This window comes from Chrysemys picta, chromosome 6, assembly GCF_011386835.1.
Source record: "Chrysemys picta bellii isolate R12L10 chromosome 6, ASM1138683v2, whole genome shotgun sequence".
NCBI lineage: Eukaryota > Metazoa > Chordata > Testudines > Emydidae > Chrysemys > Chrysemys picta.
The window spans coordinates 118,903,143-118,925,097 of NC_088796.1; the positions used below are offsets into that span (position 1 = coordinate 118,903,143).

General features: G+C 42.5%; 2 protein-coding genes across 8 annotated transcripts in view; one reads left to right on the forward strand and one right to left on the reverse strand.

Moving 5' to 3' along the window:
- SUSD1 (sushi domain containing 1) overlaps positions 1 to 21,955 on the reverse strand; it is an 89,605-nt gene that overhangs the window by 36,791 nt on the left and 30,859 nt on the right. For all 7 annotated transcript variants that reach the window (XR_010588904.1, XR_010588903.1, XM_065550553.1 and 4 more), the window contains 7 exons: positions 18,158 to 18,337; positions 10,153 to 10,247; positions 8,458 to 8,644; positions 7,307 to 7,401; positions 6,904 to 7,090; positions 5,086 to 5,180; positions 2,913 to 3,102 (listed from right to left, as the gene is read on the reverse strand). Coding sequence is in view for 5 of the 7 variants with exons in the window: in XM_065550553.1 (XP_065406625.1) it covers positions 2,913 to 3,102; positions 5,086 to 5,180; positions 6,904 to 7,090; positions 7,307 to 7,401; positions 8,458 to 8,644; positions 10,153 to 10,247; positions 18,158 to 18,337 (1,029 nt within the window). In the remaining 2 variants the exon portion in view is untranslated. The remainder of the gene's footprint in view (positions 1 to 2,912; positions 3,103 to 5,085; positions 5,181 to 6,903; positions 7,091 to 7,306; positions 7,402 to 8,457; positions 8,645 to 10,152; positions 10,248 to 18,157; positions 18,338 to 21,955) is intronic.
- SNX30 (sorting nexin family member 30) overlaps positions 1 to 21,955 on the forward strand; it is a 582,715-nt gene that overhangs the window by 12,233 nt on the left and 548,527 nt on the right. The window lies entirely within an intron of this gene.

Below are 21,955 nucleotides of genomic sequence, written 5' to 3' on the forward strand. Positions count from 1 at the left end.
GGAATGTATGCTGATGAATGCTTGATATACATGGATGGTCAGGGAGGTGCCAGCCTAGAAAGGGAGTATCCATCGGCCGAAGAATGTGTCAAGTGGATGACCAGAAAACCCCCGGAGGGTAAACTGGGATCCACCCCATCACCTGGAAGGATGAGAAACACAAACTTTGGACAGTGTGGAGCCACCAGGAATGTGCCACTTTGGACAGGAATGTGCCATCTCCTGATTGAGTCAGCAACAGCAGGATGAAACAGCTCCCATAGACTAACATAGGAATTCATTCCTATAAGAATGGACTCTAAAGACTGATGACTTTGAGTCTCTGGTTCTGCTGCCAGCCTCCAGGAGCATCAGGTGCACCTGACACAGACTCGGCTCCATCCTCATGACCAAGATACCTGGCCAGTAACTTGGCATGAGCAACTTCTAGGCAGGTAACTATAACACCTATACAGAACTTGAATGAATGATTGTGTGAATTAATCTCTCTCTCTCTCTCTCTCTCTCTCTCTCTCTGTGTGTGTGTAAGAAATAAGTAGTCAAACAATGTTGTTTACTTTTATCTTTTGTTTTATCAGTATATTTACATTAAATGTGGCATCTTTGCCTTATCCCTCTTAATAAGATCCTGCTGGTTTTTATTCTATTGGTATAACAATGGGGTTATTGGTTTGTTGCATCCCAAAGGCTGCACCTATTGACTGGGTTGGGATCTAATGGGTGGGAATACCAGTTAAGCACAAAGCTAGTGATATCTGTGGTGCTTGGTCCTGATTGCAGGATGAAGTACTTCCCTCCCATGCCGCTAAAAAGGTTTTTAATCAGTTGAAGAAGCAAGGTTGGGATCTTGTGGGTGTGACCCCGTCCCATAGACTTGGCACCAATCCACCATCCACACGCTGATAGGAGTCGGCCTATGGGAATGCCCATTCCCTCAGGGTGAGATAGGGCTATAGCTTTGCATAGCAGCCTGTTGGGAGTGAAAGCCTGATCAGGAGATCCTATAAATGACTGGTAAAATTCATTATTGTGAGCACAGAAATTCAGAAGAGGCCAGTAACTGCATTAAAGTATCTCCCCAAAAACAAGACTGGGGGTGGGGCCTGATAACAGTCTTCCAATATGTTAAGGGCTGTTATAAAAAGAACGGTGATCAATTGTTCTCCATGTCCACTGAATGTAGGGCAAGAAGTAATGGGCTTATTCTTCAGCAAGGGAGACTTAGTTAGATATTAGGAAAAACGTTTAAACTATAAGGGTAGTTAAGCACTGGATACGTTACTGAGGGTGGCTGTGGAATCCCCGTCATAGGAGGTTTTTAGGAACACGTTGGACAGACACCTGTTAGGGACAGTCTAGGTTTACTTGGTCCTGCCTCAGTGGAGTGGGCTGGATTTGATCACCTCTCATGGTCTCTTCCAGCCCTACATTTCTAGATTCCATCATTCCCCCACTTCCCTTTCAAGACAGATGCCTTGTACTCCTTTCCTTTGGGGATTATCTTATTTCATTAATGAAATTAAGGCCTTTTTCACCAATTTAAAACACTAACACTCAAGTCTGTCCTCACTGACATCTGTCTCCCGCAGCAAGACAAAACATGATGTTCAAACAGGTATTTTTAAAAGGCTTCAGCTCTCTCCAGAGCAGCTTCAAAAGACTGCTGATGGGGAGAGAAAGATGTGAAATTCAGCTAAAAATAACAAAAAACATTCAACATTTTACCCTGACTTCTTTTTTTGCACTCTGATCGGTACAGTCATATGATGGAGGCTGACATGGCAAACAAGTTCCAAGCTCTGAGCTACAAGGTCATGGCCAGAAAGCTTTGGTACATCTACACAGGGATAAAAGACCCGTGGCATGGCCCAGGTCAGCTGACTCAGGCTCACACGCTCGGGCAGTGGGTCTAAAAATTGCTGTGTGGACATTCGGGCTTGAGATGGAATCCAAGCTTTGGGACCCTCCACCCTCACAACCCTGAGTCTGCTGACCCGGGCCAGCCCTGGGGGGTTTATTGCTGTGTAGACATGGCCTTTGTAACATAGTTGACAGGTTAAAATGTTTCCACCTTATTTTCTCTTTTCTAAAGATCAAGTGGGGTCACAAGGTATGTTTCTTTATGGGCTTGTCTATGTTGTGCATTAGTCCACAACAGAGAGGTATAAATTCTCGTGTGCACTAGCATGTCCTGCACTAACTGGCCTGTGTTTGCGCACACTAAAATGTTCCTGAGCGTGCACTGATCTAGTCCATAGGGAACTATTAGTGCTCACCAGCAGGGTCCACATGGGCTAGTTAGTGTGCAGAACACTAGTGTGTGCTATAATTTATTCTCCTCTGGTGTGGACTATTGTATCATACAGACAAGCCCCACATCTGCAGAAAGTCTTGGAAGCTTACAAATACTAAAGCCTTTTGGGTTTGCACTGTCCTCCCCACGAATATTTCTCCAAGAGTTAGGTGTGTTAATGCAACAGGTTAAATTTTCCTGTTTCAGTCTCTTGGTGAAAAGGAATGATTAAAACACAAAGCAAGGAGTTAGCAAACAATGAACAGATCTCCTAAGTGTTTTGATGCCCCTGGTTACAGGGTGTTTTATAAGCGCCATGTATGATCAGTAGTAATTATTTACATCAGAAACACAAGCTTGTAAAGAGTGTGATTGTTGTTAATGGATTTAATCTCATTTAATTTTAAATTTCCTGGACCATTCACATTTCATTTTAATTTTTAGTCTTCGTCCAACATTTCCATCTCACATTTGGACCTCAAGAGGTTGAGAGGTACAAAGTATGTGAAAGCAAGAGAAAATGTTTTCTGATCCACTTTCCGGGCTCCAAAAAATGAAATGAGACTTGCACACTGACTTACTTCTATGAGTTATAAAGGTTCCAAAGCATCATACTTACCCTCTGTCTTAATTGCTATAGTAATTAGGGCCGAGGTCCCCTTAGAGGATGCTGTAGTAATGTTCACTGTGTAGTTAGCATCAGAGTTCAGCTCTAAACACACCTCTGGAGTCTCTTCACCTGTTGTGAAGTTAAATATCATTTCACGAGAGAATTCCTTCTGGTGCCATCTTCGTCCCAATATACGAAACTGTTGTGGGATTTAAAAAAAAAAAAGAGAGAGAGATGATTAAATTAGCAGTGGCGCTCTAAAATTCAGCATGCTGGTTCATTAAAGTCACAGCAGCCTACTTATCTCTGCTTTAAATGCTGAAGAGCTTTGCTGAGCAGAGATCGTTGGCACAATCAGAGCCTTAATTTGTTCCCGCCTACTAAAACAATTATTAAAATAATTAGCACTTGTCCTAGGCACTACCACAATGCAAATCAGAATAAGCCACTCTCCCCCAATGCCAATGCTACTAGATCTGCTGTTAATTTTCCTGTACTTTTGCATATTTTTCTCTGCGGTCCACAGAAGCATCCACAGTTGGTGAACAACAGTGAACTCCAAGCTTCCATCTCATCTGTCCTGGCTGGTGCAGTGAAATGAATGGCCTGGGTTGGTTTGAGATTAGGGCATGGATGAGTGTGATGGAGACTTAATATAGACAAGACTGTTACACTTAACTATGCCTTTGTCACCTCCAGACTAAACTACTAAGAAGTGCTCTAAATGAAGCTGTTTGGAAGCTGAATTTAGTGCAAAATGGAACTACTCAATTAAGTGCAGGAAGCACATTATCCCAGTGGTCTTTAGTTTGTACTCACTGCCTATTACCTGTTCAGTACAGGTTTAAGGAACTGGTTTTGACCTGTAAAACCCTAATAATTTCAGGCTAAGACTACTTTGTACACTGCCTCTTCCCCACCTCGGTTGTGAGCAACAAATGCACTCAAGCTAATGGTTCTTGTGGTGTATAAGAGAGGAGGATAGTGGCAGGTCATTTTCCAGGAATAGCCCCCAACTTTGGAACTTATTCCTACCCTGGTCTGTTAGAGATGGGAATTTTTAATCACCTGAACATGCTGTAAAAGTCAACTTTTTCTCTGGGCTTTTCACTGGGATATCTCCATTGCCTGAATGTGGGAATTATCATCATCAAATTATTAGCTGAATTGCCCAACCTGGATAATTTAATTTCTATGCCTTTATATTTCACATTTTATTCTTATTTTTGCATATTTAAATATTACAGAAGTACCTAGAGCCAAAGACAGGTCCTTTCAAAAAGTCACACAAATAAAATGCATCACACTAAAACAGGTTCTTTAGATTAATCTACTGAACTGGATGTGAGGTTTCAATATATTCCTTCATTGCTTAAAATAAATGTTCCCAACATCCATGTGTGGCAGGAAATATGATCTGGTGCTTAGAGCCGGGGACTGGGAGTTAGAAGACATGGGTTCTGTTCCTGGCTCTGCCACAAATTTGTTGTCTGACCTTGGACAAATCACTTTGCCTCTCAGTGACTTCAATGGCACTTAAGCATGTGTCTAAGTGCTCTGCTGAATATGGACAATTTCCTGAATCAGAGCCTTAATTTCTTCCCACTTACTAAAATGATTAAAATTACTGCCATATGTTTGTACAGCTCCTAGCACAATGGGGCCCTGGTCCATGACTGGGTCCCCTAGGCACTTCTGCAACACAAAATATACAACAAACGACTCTCTCCCAATGCTATAGTATCTAATGGTACTATATTTGCTGTTAATTTCCCTGTAGCTTTTCATATTTGAACAGAGGTGGGCTTAAGCATTAGGGCCTCAGTCAAAGTTTGGTAAACCCTTTACCCAACCTGAATACGGGGATGTATTTTTTCCCCTTAATCGTTTACCCAGCCTCACTGAAAATGTGATATGGTTCTTACTGGAAAGAAAGAGAAAACAATTTACCCTTCATTCAACACTGTAGCAAACCCAGCTAAACAAATCTTCAAAGCGGTTCAGCTGCCCAGATTAGTTCCAAAATTCCCCCTCTCTCTCTCTCTCTCTCTCTCACACACACACACACACACACACACACACACACACACACACACACACACACACACACACACACACACACACACACACACACACACACACACACACACACACACACACACACAAATTGTGTCTCACTTACTGTGTATGTTTCCTTTGACCCAGCTCTTGCAACTTTTCTCTGCCACTTCACACAGGTTTCATTAAATATGGACACATTGCTGAGCAATTCCTCTTCTGAAAAATAAACACCAAAGGGAAATTTTTGCTGTTATCTTTACAATAAGCTATAAGTACCATTCACCTCACCCTCTCTAATGTGCTCTGTGATGTGCCTCTTACAAGGGATAAAATAGAGCATGCAAAAATATAAGGGATGTTTTAATTCCACTCTGTAGACTCCTGAAGTTATGAATATGAGATCAAAGTGAAGGAGCAAGTACAGCTCTAGAGATTATTTTGCCGAGTACCAAGCTGACACAGAATGCCATGAATAATGAAAACAAAAACAAACAATTAGGTTTTGGTTTTTAGTGTATGATAGTTTCACTTCCACTGGCTGGAAAGTCCTGAAAGAGGACATTAAAGTCTAATTATTTCACAAGAAGACGACGACACTACAGTACTTCTATCTAGGCAATTATCATTTCGATGAGCATGGTGTATCTTGTTTTAGGATTCTCCATACAGATTTGATCCTTCTTCTATTGGAGGCCAATCCAGTCTGAATTGGCTTTGGGAAGCAGTCTAGCTCTGCCTTGAGCATTCCTGCTAGTGCAGTATGTATGCAATTTGCATACTGTGCTCTGCATTCAGGGTAATGCACTTCACTAACATGTGGGTGTACATGTAACAACACAGTCCTCTAGAAGCTGGAAAGCAAGAACAAACGTGTCTGATCTATAACTACTGACACCCACCAGAGAGATGCTCCCTGATCTCAAGCTGCAGAGTGACTATTCTTGATCTCACAAGACTGATTGGTTTATAGAGCTCTAAATTGGTGTAGGAAGCAGCTCTACAATATGAGGACTGCATCGGTTAACACAAATTATATGGCAATAAAAAAGGAAGACTGGATTAGGAAATGGTGCATTCCCAGGAACATTTGCAAAAAGGAAAAAGTGGCTTATGAAACCTTAAAGAAAACAACCTTTTTGAAATCACTTTAGGAAGGTGTATAGGGTGATGTCTAGACTTGAAACAGTGCTTGCGGTCGGGTTAATTCATTCATTCTTGCTGGTTTTTTAAAGCATCCATTTCATCCTTCTTCCCACAAGGCTATAGACGTAGTGATGCATTGTTATTAACAGTCACGCTTCTACAGCACTGTAAATTCACAGGATATTTTGCATATCATGTAAAAAGATGTTTTATACCCCAAAGAAAACACAAATCAAAAAGAACAAATCTTCCAGTACTTTGTCAAGCAAATCTCTCATGGCAGTCAATGGGCATTTTGCCTGAATACAGACCATACCGTATTTATCCCTAATTTAGACAAGACAATCAGATATCCTCTTAATGCCCCTGCACATCTCCAGTAACTCTGATGGTTTTGAGAAGGAGCAATAAGAGAGGAACTTACCCCCTTAATGTGACAATTTAAGACTGATTGCCTCATAGATTTGCCCCTCTACTTATCTTCTTCGAACCTCAAATGTCTCTCATTGGAATAGTCAGAATTCAAACCAAGTAAGCCTGTTATTATGCACAGTCACCGCACTAGAAACTTAACCTACTACTCTTATTATTATAATTTATATGTATGATTATGGCACCGAGGAGCCCCAGGATGAGGACTCCATTGTGAGAGGTGCTGTCCAAACACAGAACAAAAGACAGTCTCTGCCCCCAAAGAGTTTACAACTGAAGTATAAGACAATAAACACCAGACGGACACCGACAGACGGAAGAGTACAAGGAAACATGAGATAATGTCCAGGAGAACGGCACTTACCCTTTGCTGGGAGCATTATGGGGATTTGTAAAAGAACCTTGGTAGATGCCTCAGTGATAGTCACAGTGTAGTTTACATCCAGGTGTAGAGGCAAACACACCTCTGGGTTCTCTTCTTCAGTGGTGAAGTTAATCATCATTTCATGGGAGGATTTCACCAAGTATCCCTGTTGTGCCTGTATGTGAATCTATCACAGAAATAAACCAAACAAACTTTTAATAAGTTCTTCAGAAAAACTCAGGAGCCTCACACAGCTGTTTAAAAATCAGGTCAAATGACTAACTTTTTTCACAGCAATTTTTTTTTTTTTTAGGATTATTAAAACTTCCACTAAAATCTTTAATCCCAAACCTTACTTTTCTCTTCAGCTATTAATAAAAAGTACAGTACATGTCTCACTCACTAGGTAGGTTTCCTTCACCCCAATTCTTCCAGAATGTCTCTTCCATTTCAAACAGGTATCATTAAATACTGAAACATTGCTGAATCCTTCCTCTTCTACAGAACAGAAGAAAAGAAAAAAAGTCATAGCCTCTCAAAAAACATTGTCCTGACACCGAGGTACATTTCCTCCTTATTGCATTTAAAAGCTAACCCGATGTTCTTGTCATTTACAATTGATTATTTGCAGTAACTAATACTGCAGTAACTAATACTGCAGTACTAACACACAATACGAGAGCGCTCCGGCACTGAAGAGATGACAATCCAAACAGACAAGACAGATGAAGAGCTGGAGGTGAAAGCGAGGCACTAAGAAGCAAAGTAACATGGTCACACAGCAGGTCAACAGCAGGGCTGGGAACAGAACCTAATCTGCAGGGTCCCAGACCTGTGCTCTCTCCAGTGGGCTACGTTGCCTTGGTAGTCTCTAAATGTTCCCCTCAGACCTGTATGGTGGATTTCAACTCTGATATTTTGCTCTGGTTTTATGCACTTATGTCTCACTATTAACAAAAGGAGAGCCAAGCACACAGAGAGAGAACAATGTTGGACCCAAACTACGCCCTGCTATTCGAAGTTATTTTTTTCCCTTAAATGAATTGCATTTATCATATTTTTTTAAAAGATTTTAAGAAAACAATGTTTATACCAGAAAATATTTTCCAGTAGTATCATCCTCTGCATACGTATTTACATTCAATGTACTGTTGCCAATACAAAAACATGGCAAGTTTCATAAAACACACTACAGGCAATGTATTTCTGTACACCTCGGATGGTGCCCAACAGTGGGCAACTGAAGTCCTGACCATGTATCTCCTGGTCCCTCCCACACAGCTTCCCTCCAGCAACTAATTGGCCTGACCATATCTCATGGTCTTTCCTTACAAGGCCTATTTGGCCTGACCATACTTTATGGTCCTTCATGCAGCTTCTCTCCAGCAACCACGTCATCTAGAGCTTTAAATCCAGTAAATACATTACTTCTCACAATGGCAATCCCTCACCCACTTGACCAGAGCCAGGATGAATCAGCCACATGAGCATATTTATTTGAGCTGCCTTCCCTTAAGGCTAACAGCTAGGTAAATCAAACAGCATGACACTTACCGACTGTACTGATTGTTACAGTGACTGGTCTTGAGGGCTCAGGAGACAATACAGTGATGTTCACGGTGTAGTTAGTGCCTGCCTTTAGGTCTAGGCACAGCTCTGGAGTTTCTTCCTCTGCCATGAAGTTAAACGTTGCTTCATGAAAAAATGCCTTCTGATGCCATCTTCGCCCTTGTACATGAAACTTTTGAAGGAAAAGAAAGTCAAAAATTGAGTTCTATAGCACTCGCTGTGTATTTTATGAATGCGAGTATTGCAGTCAGCATGTGTGTTTTCAGTAACTCCATGCAACCACCAGCATATTCTCTCATTTTATCATCTATCACCTTACCCTATGCAATGCAAATCTCTACTCTATCAACAAGTCCCCTACTGTACTCATGGATTCAATTCTGTATTTGCAACTATATTCGTCTTGGCACATTGATTGCTTTTTTACTATATTCATCAATTTGCTCCTTATTTTCTGTTGCATTGACCATTGTGCTGCCCTGTTAACAGATTCTCTGCTATTTTAATTAAGTCATTGCTATATTCTCTATCATTTTCATACTGAAATGAAACTGCTGGCCTATTATCAGATATTGTGTTGACACACAGGGCAATATTCAGCCAGCAGGACTCTGGAGAAAGGGAGCCAGAGTCTATTTGGGAGCAGGAACTAGAGGCAATAGCCTGGAGCGGACTGTGGAGAGAAGGCCAAGCAGTTTAGGGACTGACAGCCGGCCTCAGCAGCAGCAGGTCACTGGTAAGGGGCCACCAGTGGTAGCAGTGGATGGTGGATAACCAGGAGTGGCCTGTGGGGATGGACCTGAGCAAGATTATAGGAGCTGGATAAAAGGACTGAACTCTGGCTGGGGGGATCTGCAGGCCAGTGCACGATTATCTCTGGCAAAGAGGCGACCTGGGGTGAATTTTCCTGGACTAGGCTTTAGGAGCACCAACTTGACGCTCGTATATTGCACTGCCCTTAGGGGCTTGACTGAGACCTGTTGTATCTTACATTTGTCATCTTTTATTTGTATCTTAAAGCCAAGAGTAACTGCACTGTTTATTTATGGGGCGGGGGGGAGGGAGAGAAGCACATATAAGGCAAAAAATAAAGTGATCCTTTGTGATACACCACAGTCTCCAAGTGTTTACTGAAACCCACCAAAGGCTAATACCTGAAGCGCTTGGCGCACCTACGGCTCTTGCACTGAGTGTGTGGTATACCCAGAACACTACCAAACACCTCAGGGACTGGTGCGTCACAGCATTCAGAATGACTCCCTTCGTTGGTGTCCATTACAGTAAGTTTGTTGCCATATTAATTGATTTGCTGCTGCTTCTCAAGAGTCCTCCTGCTGCAAACATTTCAGTAACTTCACCAAATAATTACTGCCATAACTCCCATCAAATAATTACGGACTTCGAAGGCCACACTTTCAAGGGGCCCTCCACCTGGGCTCTAACACTGGAGCCACTCATTCTCTGCCTGTGGAGTTTCCACCCATCTGATCTCCTTTCATCACTGCATTCAAATGAGCACAAAAAGGACATTTTTTGGAAGGAGGAAAGGAGGCAGACTGGGGACTAAGTGGGAGGAAGTCAGCAGAAAGCAGTGTGGAAAATACCATTTTCAGCCAAAGTGCCAATGTACCAAGGGACAGTCCTGCAATGGAGAAACCACGAACATCCTGTCTTGCTTACCAAATACACCATCTTCAAGTTGGTTTCTCTAGTGCTCCTTCTCCACTTCACACAGGTTTGATTAAATATAGACACATTTTCAATAGCTGCCTTCACTGTAGGGGGAGGAGGGAAAATGAAAGTCACGCTAGATAAACTGAAAAGATATAGAAATAACAAATAACCAGAGTTAACATACACTACATTTGGAACCTCAGCACATTAATTGCCAGTGGTGTGTACTGAGGATGTGGGAAACTAGCTCAGAAATATAAGTATTTGGGTAAAGAAAATCTCATCAAGAGTTGTAAGCACAGGGAAAAAAAGCAGGCTAGAAAAAGAAAAAGTTAAGTGAAATCAATCTCTGATAATCTACATAGAAAACCAAGGGATAAAAAGAACGATTAATGCAATTCACATTAATCAAGACATGTATTTAGGGCTAATCTGTTCTTCCCCCATCCCTAGAGATGCATAGCCCTGAAACTGAGAGGTTGAGGGAGAAAAAGGTCCCATCCTAAACTCAGATTAGATCTTTGCATGGGGATGCTGTGAAGGCCAAAAGGAGAACTGGATTAAAAAAGAAAAAAAAAATCATGGAGGATAGGTCCATCAATGGCTATTAGTCAAGATGGTCAGGGAAATAACCCCATGCACTGAATGTCCCTAAGCCTCTGACTTCCAGATGCTGGAACTGGATTACAGGGAATGGATCACTCAAATTGCCCTGTTCTGTTCATTCCCTCTGAAACATCTGGAATCAGCCACTGTCAGAAGACAGGATACTGAGCTAGACAGACCACTGGTCTGACCTAGTATGGTCATTCTTAAGTTATGCTATAACTGAACCACACTTTGCTTAGGGCATCCAGCACTAAGTTCCACAGGTTAGTTATCCACCATGTATCAAAGTGTTTCCTTTTAATTGTTTGCTGCCATTTCACAAAAATTAATTATTCTATTTAAAAACTGAAATTCCCTACATTTTAAAGATGCCGGGATGACAGCCCAGGAGCCAGTAGTCCTCTCTTTAAGCCACAGACTGGCCTGAGCATAGGAAAGCATGAGCAGCAGTAATGCAAGTTTCCCCACCAGTATACTCTTCCCCCCCAATAACTCTATGACTGAGATGGAACAGCAACTTAGTCTCCAGGCCTATTCAAGCTTTGGCCTCTCTGCTAAATTGCAGACAAACTTGCCATTCCATGCATTGCAAGGAGGATACCTATCCAAGCAGCAAATCTTGGTCACTACCACCCTCGACCAGGCTCAAACCAGTGACCTAGAGCTGAAAGATTCTGCATCCCATTACTACAGATGGTCCAGAATTGGACCCACTTATCTGAACATTCATTGCCCAACTCCTATCCCCAGATTTAGAGGTTCAGATAGACGGGTACTGAGATCCTAAGTCCATACCTGGTTTTTGGTTTGACCAAGCAGTTCCCTGAGCCGTGCAGTCCCCCCAATACATTATTTTATAATTTTGTACGTCCCCTTGTTTCTTTCTTGTGCAAGAGCATAAACACAAGTGTCTGAATAGCCTTCATTATACCAATTTGTTATTTTTATATTCCTCTATGAAAGCTCCTCATCCATTCTCCTTTTCAGATTACATAATCCCTTCTTTTAAAATCTCTCCTTGTATAGACGTTACCGCTTTTGTCTGCTCTGAAAACACCCAACCCACTAGTCATGGTCATTTCTCTTTGTTGAGTGTTTTCTATTTGTGATGTCTTTTTTAGATAAGGTGACTGAAATTCTCTGAAAAACTAACCAAACATTAGGCCTTTTTATGCAGCTGTATTCAAGTATAATTTTATCCAAAAGATCATAACAATCCACAGAAAATCCAAGCCCTATTCTTATTCAGCAACAAATAACCAAATTGTATACGCTTTCAAAAGATAGTATTTTTCATCTCTTTCTCTTGAATACTGCAGGTGTTCTCTTAATGGCCATCTTGTTTCTGTGCAACTGTACAGAACTGATGTTTAATCAGTGTAAGAAATATGCTATCCAGTACCATGCAATACCAAGACATCTACTCTCTTGTCTAATGTATACTATGTATGTACTGTGATTAATAAACATAGCAGGCTGTATTATGTAAGTAAGGACTGAACATGTTTAATATCCACTTCAATTCAGACTCCCATATGAAATAGAAGTTGAAAGGAATTATTTCCTTTAGTTCAAGAAAAGGAACTTGAACTTGTCCTTAATGTAGAAAGCCACTGGATGACACTGTTGTTCCATAAAATTAAAGTTCAAAAGCAAAGCTGGTACTGTAAACCTCTTAATAACCATTGCATCCAGCCCAACATCCACCTCAAGTGGAAGATTTCGGAAAACAGGAGGGAAAGGGATGGGGACCGGGGCCAGGACATGGAGGGAAGTACTGGTGGAGTCAGAGGTCATGAGAGAATATAGCAAGAGGGCAAAGAGGGGAAGTATCACAAAGGTTGGTAAAAGCCAGGGAAGGGAGCTGGTGGGAAGAGATGAGAGGGAGAAAGACAAAAAGAAAGAGAAAAATGACCTGAAGATGAAAATGGGAGTGGGAAGAAAAGAAATGGGGTGAGAACAAGAGAAACAAAGAAGGAAATGACTCTAAGGCTAGGATCTTATCTATTCATTTTCCAGCACTTTTTAAATTCTCTGGCAGAAAGAGGAACTTTCATGCCAAATATGATCAACCCAGGCATAGGTGCTGGAACTAGGGGTGCTGCTGCACCCATGGGCGATGGATGGAGCCTCCAGCTCCGCCCCTTCCGCCCACGTCCTCCTCACAGCCAGAGCCCCAAGCCTCCTGCCCCCCAGAGGAACCCCAGGCCGGACTGGCCGAAGCCCCGCCCCTCCCCTGCCCGGAGGAACCCAGGGCTGGCTGCAGCTGTGCCTGCCTCCCCTCCCCAGACCCACCCACTGCCCAGGGGAAAACCAAGCAGGTTCTGGGCGGCTGAGGAGGCGGCATGTGCTACTCAGCCGCCCGGGACCTTGCATGGGGCATAATAAAGCAAAAAATTCACTGCCAAACCCCGCAACCGGGGGTCCGGTGGCTGCGGCAACACCAGGGGAGCCAGAGCCTCCTCTGGCCTATTATACCCGCCACCCATGGCCGCACCCCCTGGCTTGAAGTGGTTTCCATCATATAGAGGGTTTACAGTTTGGTTCAATGGCTCTCAGCACCCCCCACTACACGAACTGTTCCAGCCCCCATGAAACCATTGGAAAGGCTGAGTCTTCAGACAGATAACGGTCCACCGTGGGCACATCAGCATTCTCTCCACTCGCCCGCTTTCAATTCAAACACTGCCTCCACCTACAGGGCAAGTACAGTGCCAGTGCACGCACCTCGGCTGCCATGCTCTAAGGCAGGGGTTCTCAATCTATGGGTTGGGACCCCAAAGTGGGTTGGGACCCCATTTTAATGGGGTCACCCAGGCTGGTGTCAGCCCTGCGCCCCAGCAAGTCTGAAGCCCAAGCCCCGCCGCCCAGGGCTTTGGCTCCCCGCCTGGGGTGGCAGGGCTCGGGTGGGCTTAGTCTTCGGTTCCCCCCTCCTGGAGTCGTGTAGTAATTTTTGTTGTCAGAAGGGGGTCACACTGCAATGAAGTTTGAGAACCGCTGCTCTAAGGGAACCACTTTTATAGCTCAAGGTAGTTCAGTTTCCCTGATCAATGCAATCCTCGATTTCTCTGTCTGCTAAGACCATCAATGACACTGCCAACTAGCGCCATTCGAAGTGACCAATCGTTTTGTGATGCAGACAACTGTCTACCAGGAACATGCCTAAGCCGACCAGCTCCTTTCATGTGTGTCACCAATCAGCCTTCAGGTGGTAGCAACTTAGGGCCATGACTGACCTGAGCCAGACCAGAATCTGTGGCTTATCAGTAAAAGATTATGTAGCCCATTCCAGTCAGAAACACCTGCATAAAACAAACTCCACTTCCATTACATTCCCTTCTAAAAGTAGCTAAAAGAACACCCATACACTAAATTCATAAAATGCATAAAAACAGCTTTCCCTCAGCCACTTCCACAGATTCACAGGATTTAGAACAGAGAGGAAAAACAAATACTTTCTTCCCCTTTTCTTCTGTTTTGCTTTTTTCATTGTAGCAACATCTGCAAATGATAGGCAACAGATGCTATCTGCTAATACCTTGTAGTACACACATGTTCAAGGAAGATAATGAGAATTACAAAAAACAGTGTTTCAATGATAGCGTCTATCCAAGCTTTTCTAGTGCACCTATTACCATAGAACCTAGATACTTTCTTCTCCATAGTTCTCTCCTCTTTTTTGGGGGGGAGGGGAGGGTGTTTATGGACAGGATTTATTTGACAAGGATACATCGTATCTATTCTCCATAACTTTTTATAGTATATTATGAGAAGTGTTTATGAGCATTTCATGTTTAATTAATTATTGCTTATAAAGTTTCAACAGAACCCTAACTATGAAGCTAAAAGGGGACTTCCACAATTCAGCTGAACTTCCTCCTCCACAAACTAAATGTGCAGACAGCTCACAGAAAAATTGCGAAGTTATAGGTAGAGACAATCATGCAGGAAGGAACCGAGGGAGAGCTAATGATTTACTACTTCCTTTGGTCTAAAAATGTTACCAGGATACAATAGGGGCAAAGTAATTCATATGCTGGAGCAAAGTGACCAAAAACAGGAGTAGGAGATGCAGTTATGATCATGTTCACAATGGAAAGATATATTAATCATACAAAAAGCAATGGCGTCAGAATGGACTGGATTAGGTGGGCTGGAACTGCATGGCCTACCATGCATGGCCTCCCCCCATCTGAAAGAGATTTCTGACATTATGAATTGATATCTGCAATCAGAAATTCTGTAATTATTAACTTGGTTTCAAATATAAAAAGCTAAAGTAGACTGTTTTGTTTGTTGTTGTAGTTGGATCCTATCTCGTTGATCTAAGAAACAATGGCTCCCATAAACGCAGATTCCACCTGTGATTTTCCAGGCCACTAAAGAAGTTACCAAATTATCAGCTGTCTGGATTTAATGTTTCACATTAGCCCTTTATGAGAACTTGGACCAATCAGATCCTTTTAATCTCTCACTATTATTATTCTAATTGTTTGATGGGGGTCTGACTCCCCAGAAAGCTGGGGCTGTGGAATCGGTGTCCTCAGATTCGAGCAACACTCTTTGTAATTAGATTCCGTACTCATGAGGATGAATTATTTATACACAGCTGGGACTAAAAATTAGGTGTGCAGCAAGACGCTCACAGAAGAATCTGAATAGGAATATGTAAAACTAACCCCTTCGTTGTGGGTTAGAAACCACTGACAACAGCCTTGCAAAATTGTCATGAAAATAGACCACGTTTACACACCAGCCCTTTGCTATAATGACAGATGCAAACATACAAGTGGTGATATTTTACTCAGTCTTTAAAACGTAACTCACCCTGTGACCTGGAATAGACATCGCATTGCCTATGTAAGAGCTAACTATTATCATTATTATTAACATTCTGATAAGATTTTATTTTTAGTGGAAACGTCACTTATATTTTTTCTCTGGATAAAGACAAGTAAATTGATTAGATGGGAGGAATCCATAATTTTTGGATTTATCCAAATATCAAATAGTAATTATCAGTACCAGCCTAAGTCCCCTCTAAGCTGCATGGCCATGCAGCAGGCTATCAAGGGCCGCGCAGACAGGGAGAGGTGCTCCTCCCCTGGCCCAGCCCAGCCAGAGCTGCCGCAGCCGGGGAGAGGCACCCCTCCCTCGGCCCGACACAGCCTAGCCCTGCCGTGGCTGTGGAGAGGCGCCCCTCCCCCTAGCTGCTGTGGCGAGAGAGAGCTGGAGGGAATCCTCTCTCCTCACCGCGGCCCCAGGGCTGCCTGCACCCCAAACCCCTCATCCTGAACCCCACCCCAGAGCCCCCACCCCCAGCTGGAGCCCTCACCCCCCCACACTTTAACCCTCTGCCCCAGCCCTGAGCCCTCTCCCACACCCCGAACCTGTCATCCCCAGTCCCACCTCAGAGCCTTCACCCCCAGCCAGAGCCCTCACCCCCCCACACACCCCAACTCTCTGCCCCAGCCCTGAGCCCCCTCCCTCACGCCGAACCCCTCGGCCCCACCCCCACCACATATCACCTCCATATTGGTGCACATACACAAAATTCATTCTGCACATGGATGTAAAAAAATTAGAGGGAACACTGGTACCAGCAGGTACCAAATATGGTCTCTGGATACTGATAACTGTCTAGGAGAGAAATGCAGGAGTTCTCTGGGACCAGGGTGAAGGGAGACAGCCAGAGCAGAAAGCGTTATGGGAGAGTGTGTTGGGGGTGTCTTGGTATTGTGACCAGGGTTGCAGAAAGGATAAGGTATCATACCAGGTCTCTGATGAGCAAGTGACAGGAAGCAAAGGTGAAAGTAGTACTGTGAAGCCCAGCTGAAAGTCAGAGCAGGGTGAATGTGTATCAGGAGAGGATGTCCAGGGAGACTGGAAATAAAGTATGCTGTATGACTTAAACATGGTGGTACGTTTCTAACACACATACACAGTGTGAATGAAAATGCTTTTTACTCTGTTATTCCTTCTTGCCCTTTTACTTTATAATATTTGACATCATTCAACGAAAGAGAAAAACAAAGCATTTTAAGTTTTCATTTAAAATATCCAATGGGCCCTTTCTCCACCCTTCACAAAAGATACATTTTTAGGGCCCTTTGTTTTCAGTTTTTATTTTATTTCATTTTTCCCGGGAATTTATCAGTGTTTATTACCACCACAACAAAAACAGGTGAAAATCAGTGCAAATAACTATTAATAATTTTTCTGGCTAACTATCGGGGTTTATTTTGGTGAACAGAAAGACAGGAGAAAAAAGTATTTAGTAGATTAATGCTTTGACTTTCGTTCATCAATGTGGTTTGCTGCAGAACTAAAACAGAACTCAAAACACAATGCCACCCCTGACTTTAAGAAAACAATAGATCTCTAATCCCCAAATAAAGCTTTTCATTTGAATAAACAGTTTACTGTTGTAGACTTAGAACTATTAGCTTTTAAATATTTACATTTAATAATTGGGCCCTACCATTTGCACTGCATTGTTATATGTGCATACACTCAACTTCATCCTTTTCTCCTGTTTATGTTTTTTAAAAACTTTCGAATACTTCCTTGTGTTCTGAAACGTATTCTGATACAGATTTTCATTTTCTTCCTATTTTAGTATGTCAAATCTTTAAACCATTATCTGCTAACAGCTTGAAATGTGTATGTGGTGGGCATGAGATTCATCAGTACATTCAGATGCACACGCACTTCAGTGCTTGCGTGCAGGCCTGTTTGTTTATTGTGTGTATCTTCTAGATTAATACATAGTCTGACTTCAATAGGCAGCTTTGCATATACACAGACTAATGTATTATTGTCATACATGTATCTCATGCAATGTATTGTATTTTCCTAATAAAACAAGTTATTTTTTATATATTTGAATGATACTGAAGTAGAATGAAAATCAGAAAAAACAATAATATTTTTTGTAAAACCCGGAAAATTTTTGGCAAAAAAGGTTTAAACTGAAAACAAAGGGGCTTATACATTTTATAGTGTCAATAACACTACTTTATATGCATTATTATCCTGTACCATTTTCTTGTATGGTTCAAAGTAATGCATCTGTAGTATGCAAGTCTGGCTCAATACATTTTCTGTCCTACCTTATAGCACCTAGAGTGCAACACAAGAATCTGTGGAACCCTCTCAACAAGAAGAAAACAGATTGGGGAGGGTGTTGTTTCACTTTTTTCCACCTTGTTAAAAATAAACCTTTATTAGTCTTTCCAAACTACTGTATGTCATATTCTGGGCCCACAAACAGTAATTTAGATCTGAGGAAAGGCGGAAGAAAGATTTTCCACAGAATAAAGCTCAGGTTTGTTACTTTCTTCTCCTTCTTTGGTACTAAATAAAAATAAAGTTTTGATTCTTAGAGTAGCTCACACTCTACCTGTGCATGTTAAAGTGCTTTTTACCCAAACACCTTCTTCTGTGCAAACTGAAATATTGTTTCCACCAGCATATTCAAATCCCTTCTGACATGAATACTGCACCACACTTCCAAGACTCGAACTGGGATTCCACAATAGCTCAGCATGTTGTATTGGTGGAGGAATGCCACAATCTACTTCTGTAATGAAAAACAGGAAGTTAACGTGTTCATATTCCTTGGGAAAGAAGCCACTTTCAAATAAGTTACTCTACACTAACTTGTGACAAATTTACATTTAATTAAGGGTGATACTCTTTTCAAAAAGGAGATGTAAGGTCCAAGCGCAATTGTGTGCCTACATTTGCATATGCAGCATGACACAATGCACATGCAAATGGCTGATTTGTCATCTGCCCTCTGTCAGTGGAATTGTGCATGTATCTAGAAGGACCAGAATGGACTGACTACACCTAGTGAAAAAGGAGACGCCCAAAGGATCACACCCTGAGTCAATGTAAAGCCAGCTATCGGCAGAAGCTTCTCGCTCTGGCCTAATCCTGAGAGATGCTTAGCACCAATGACTCTGAATAATGTCAATTATTTTAACACAGTTTTTGTATTTAGCAACAGAGGGTCCTGTGGCACCTTTGAGACTAACAGAAGTACTGGGAGCATAAGCTTTCGTGGGTAAGAACTTCACTTCTTCAGATGCAAGTAATGGAAATCTCCAGAGGCAGGTATAAATCAGTATGGAGATAACGAGGTTAGTTCAATCAGGGAGGGTGAGGTGCTCTGCTAGCAGTTGAGGTGTGAACACCAAGGGAAGAGAAACTGCTTCTGTAGTTGGATAGCCATTCACAGTCTTTGTTTAATCCTGATCTGATGGTGTCAAATTTGCAAATGAACTGGAGCTCAGCAGTTTCTCTTTGGAGTCTGGTCCTGAAGTTTTTTTGCTGTAAGATGGCTACCTTTACATCTGCTATTGTGTGGCCAGGGAGTTTGAAGTGTTCTCCTACAGGTTTTTGTATATTGCCATTCCTGATATCTGACTTGTGTCCATTTATCCTCTTGCGTAGTGACTGTCCGGTTTGGCCAATGTACATAGCAGAGGGGCATTGCTGGCATATGATGGCATATATAACATTGGTGGACGTGCAGGTGAATGAGCCGGTGATGTTGCAGCTGATCTGGTTAGGTCCTGTGATGGTGTTGCTGGTGTAGATACGTGGGCAGAGTTGGCATCGAGGTTTGTTGCATGGGTTGGTTCCTGAATTAGAGTTGTTATGGTGCAGTGCGTGGTTGCTGGTGAGAATATGCTTAAGGTTGGCAGGTTGTCTGTGGGCGAGGACTGGAGCACTCTCATTGAAGGACTGTCTAGATATGTGGACTCCCTACTCAGACCCTACGCCACCAGCACTCCCAGCTATCTCCGTGACACCACAGATTTCTTGAGAAAACTACAATGCATTGGTGACCTCCCAGAAAACACCATCCTAGCCACCATCCTAGCTCTCTACACAAACATCCCACACACAGATGGAATACAAGCTATCAGGAACAGTATCCCTGATGATGACACAGCACAACTTATTGCTGAGTTCTGTGACTTTATCCTCACGCACAATTATTTCAAATTTGGTGATAATATATACCTCCAGACCAGTGGCACCGCTATGGGCACCCGCATGGCCCCACAATATGCCAACATTTTTATGGCTGACCTGGAACAACGCTTCCTCAGCTCTCGTCCACTCATGCCCCTTCTCTACCTACGCTATATTGATGACATCTTCATCATCTGGACCCAGGGGAAGGAGACCCTGGAAGAATTCCACCATGATTTCAACAGCTTCCACCCCACCATCAACCTCAGCCTGGACCAATCTACATGGGAGGTCCACTTCCTAGACACCACTGTACTAATAAGCGATGGCCACATTAACACCACCCTATATCGAAAACCCACCGACCGCTACGCCTACCTTCATGCCTCCAGCTTCCACCCCGGTCACACCACACGATCGATCATCTACAGCCAAGCACTGAGGTACAATCGCATCTGCTCCAACCCCTCAGACAGAGACCAACACCTACAAGATCTTCACCAAGCATTCTCAAAACTACGATACCCACACAAGGAAATAAAGAAACAAATCAACAGAGCCAGACGTGTACCCAGAAGCCTCCTGCTACAAGACAGGCCCAAAAAAGAAACCAACAGAACTCCACTGGCCATCAGCTACAGTCCTCAGCTTAAACCTCTCCAACGCATCATCAGTGATCTACAACCCATCCTGGACAATGATCCCTCACTTTCACAGACCTTGGGAGGCAGGCCAGTCCTCGCTCACAGACAACCTGCCAACCTTAAGCATATTCTCACCAGCAACCACGCACCGCACCATAACAACTCTAATTCTTAAAGGTGCCACAGGACCCTCTGTTGCTTTTTACAGATTCAGACTAACATGGCTACCCCTCTGATTTTTGTATTTAATTACATCTCTCATTCAATTTAAATTTTTTTGGTACCAGGGATTTCAGCAGACTGACAATGCAAATTAAGGGAGTTTCACTGCAATTGCAACAAGAAAAATGGGGGAACGTGGTTATTTATCAAAGAGCATAGTCTCAAAGGGTATTTCTTAACCTCCCTCTCAGTTCTAATTAGGTTAGTCATTTCATGAAGTTCATTTACCCTTAAGGCAGTTGAAAATGGAAAGAAATAATAGAAATTTTGGAGCTGTGCATGGATTTTTCCTCATTTTAATGGGAATTATTAATTACATGGAACCTTAAGATCATATTCATCTGAAAGGCATCATTACTGAAACAGACATTTCGTTTCCTCTGAAAGTCATCAGTAATCTCAAAGGAGTGTTAAAATATGTTAGTGAAATATTTTTAAGCTTTGCATTGCTTTTTTTTTCCTAGCTCAGCCAACGCTATCAGAGCTGTTTCTTTAAAATTTCTCCATTATTCGAATTATCCTTGTGCATTCCAGAGAAAGGCTTTTTTATTTTAAACTCTCTGGAACAACTACTGGGGCTAACTTCTGCACTTTTGCCTCCCATTGAAAACTCATTGACCATCTTGCCTGAGAGTGGACTACAGATTCAAGCCCCTTTGTTGTGGATGATCACAGTTAAGATCTTGATTCTGCAAACATGTATACACCTCGTTAATTTTACACATCGTGAGTAGTCGTATTTGTGACGTTGCACTCCATATGATTTTATGAAAATATGCTAATGAGTATTAATATAATGTAACTGGAATATGCTTTATGCAAAAGGTCTTTTGTAAGGTATCATTACAAAGCTTATAACCTACTGAGTGTGTTCATCCAATTTGAATAAATGTATCATTCTTGTATCTGGAACTAGAAATATGAAATATAACTCTGAGGTCCTATTATAATTATGCAAAATGTGGGCCATTAATGGTGGTTTGGAATCTTGTTGGCTCCCATTAACCAGAACAATTGACTGTAGATGGCTCTGTTTACTTGCAAGCCTTCCTGTGAGTCAGGCCGGGAAGAATGAAGGCTTGGGGTCTCACAGGACATGTGACCACGTCACCTGGTACTGGAATCCATCTTAAACCTGGTGCTTTTCCATTTAGAAGGAGGGGTGGGGACCCAGAGAGACAAAAGATTCCTGCCTTGTGCCAAAGCTATAAAAGGGGGTGGAACAGAACAAAGGGGGCTGCAGTCATGAGAAATCCCCCAGCTACCACCTGAGCTGGAACAAGGACTGCACCGGGGGAAAGGATTGGGCCCAGACTATAAAGGAGTCTAGTCTGTGAAAGAAGCTT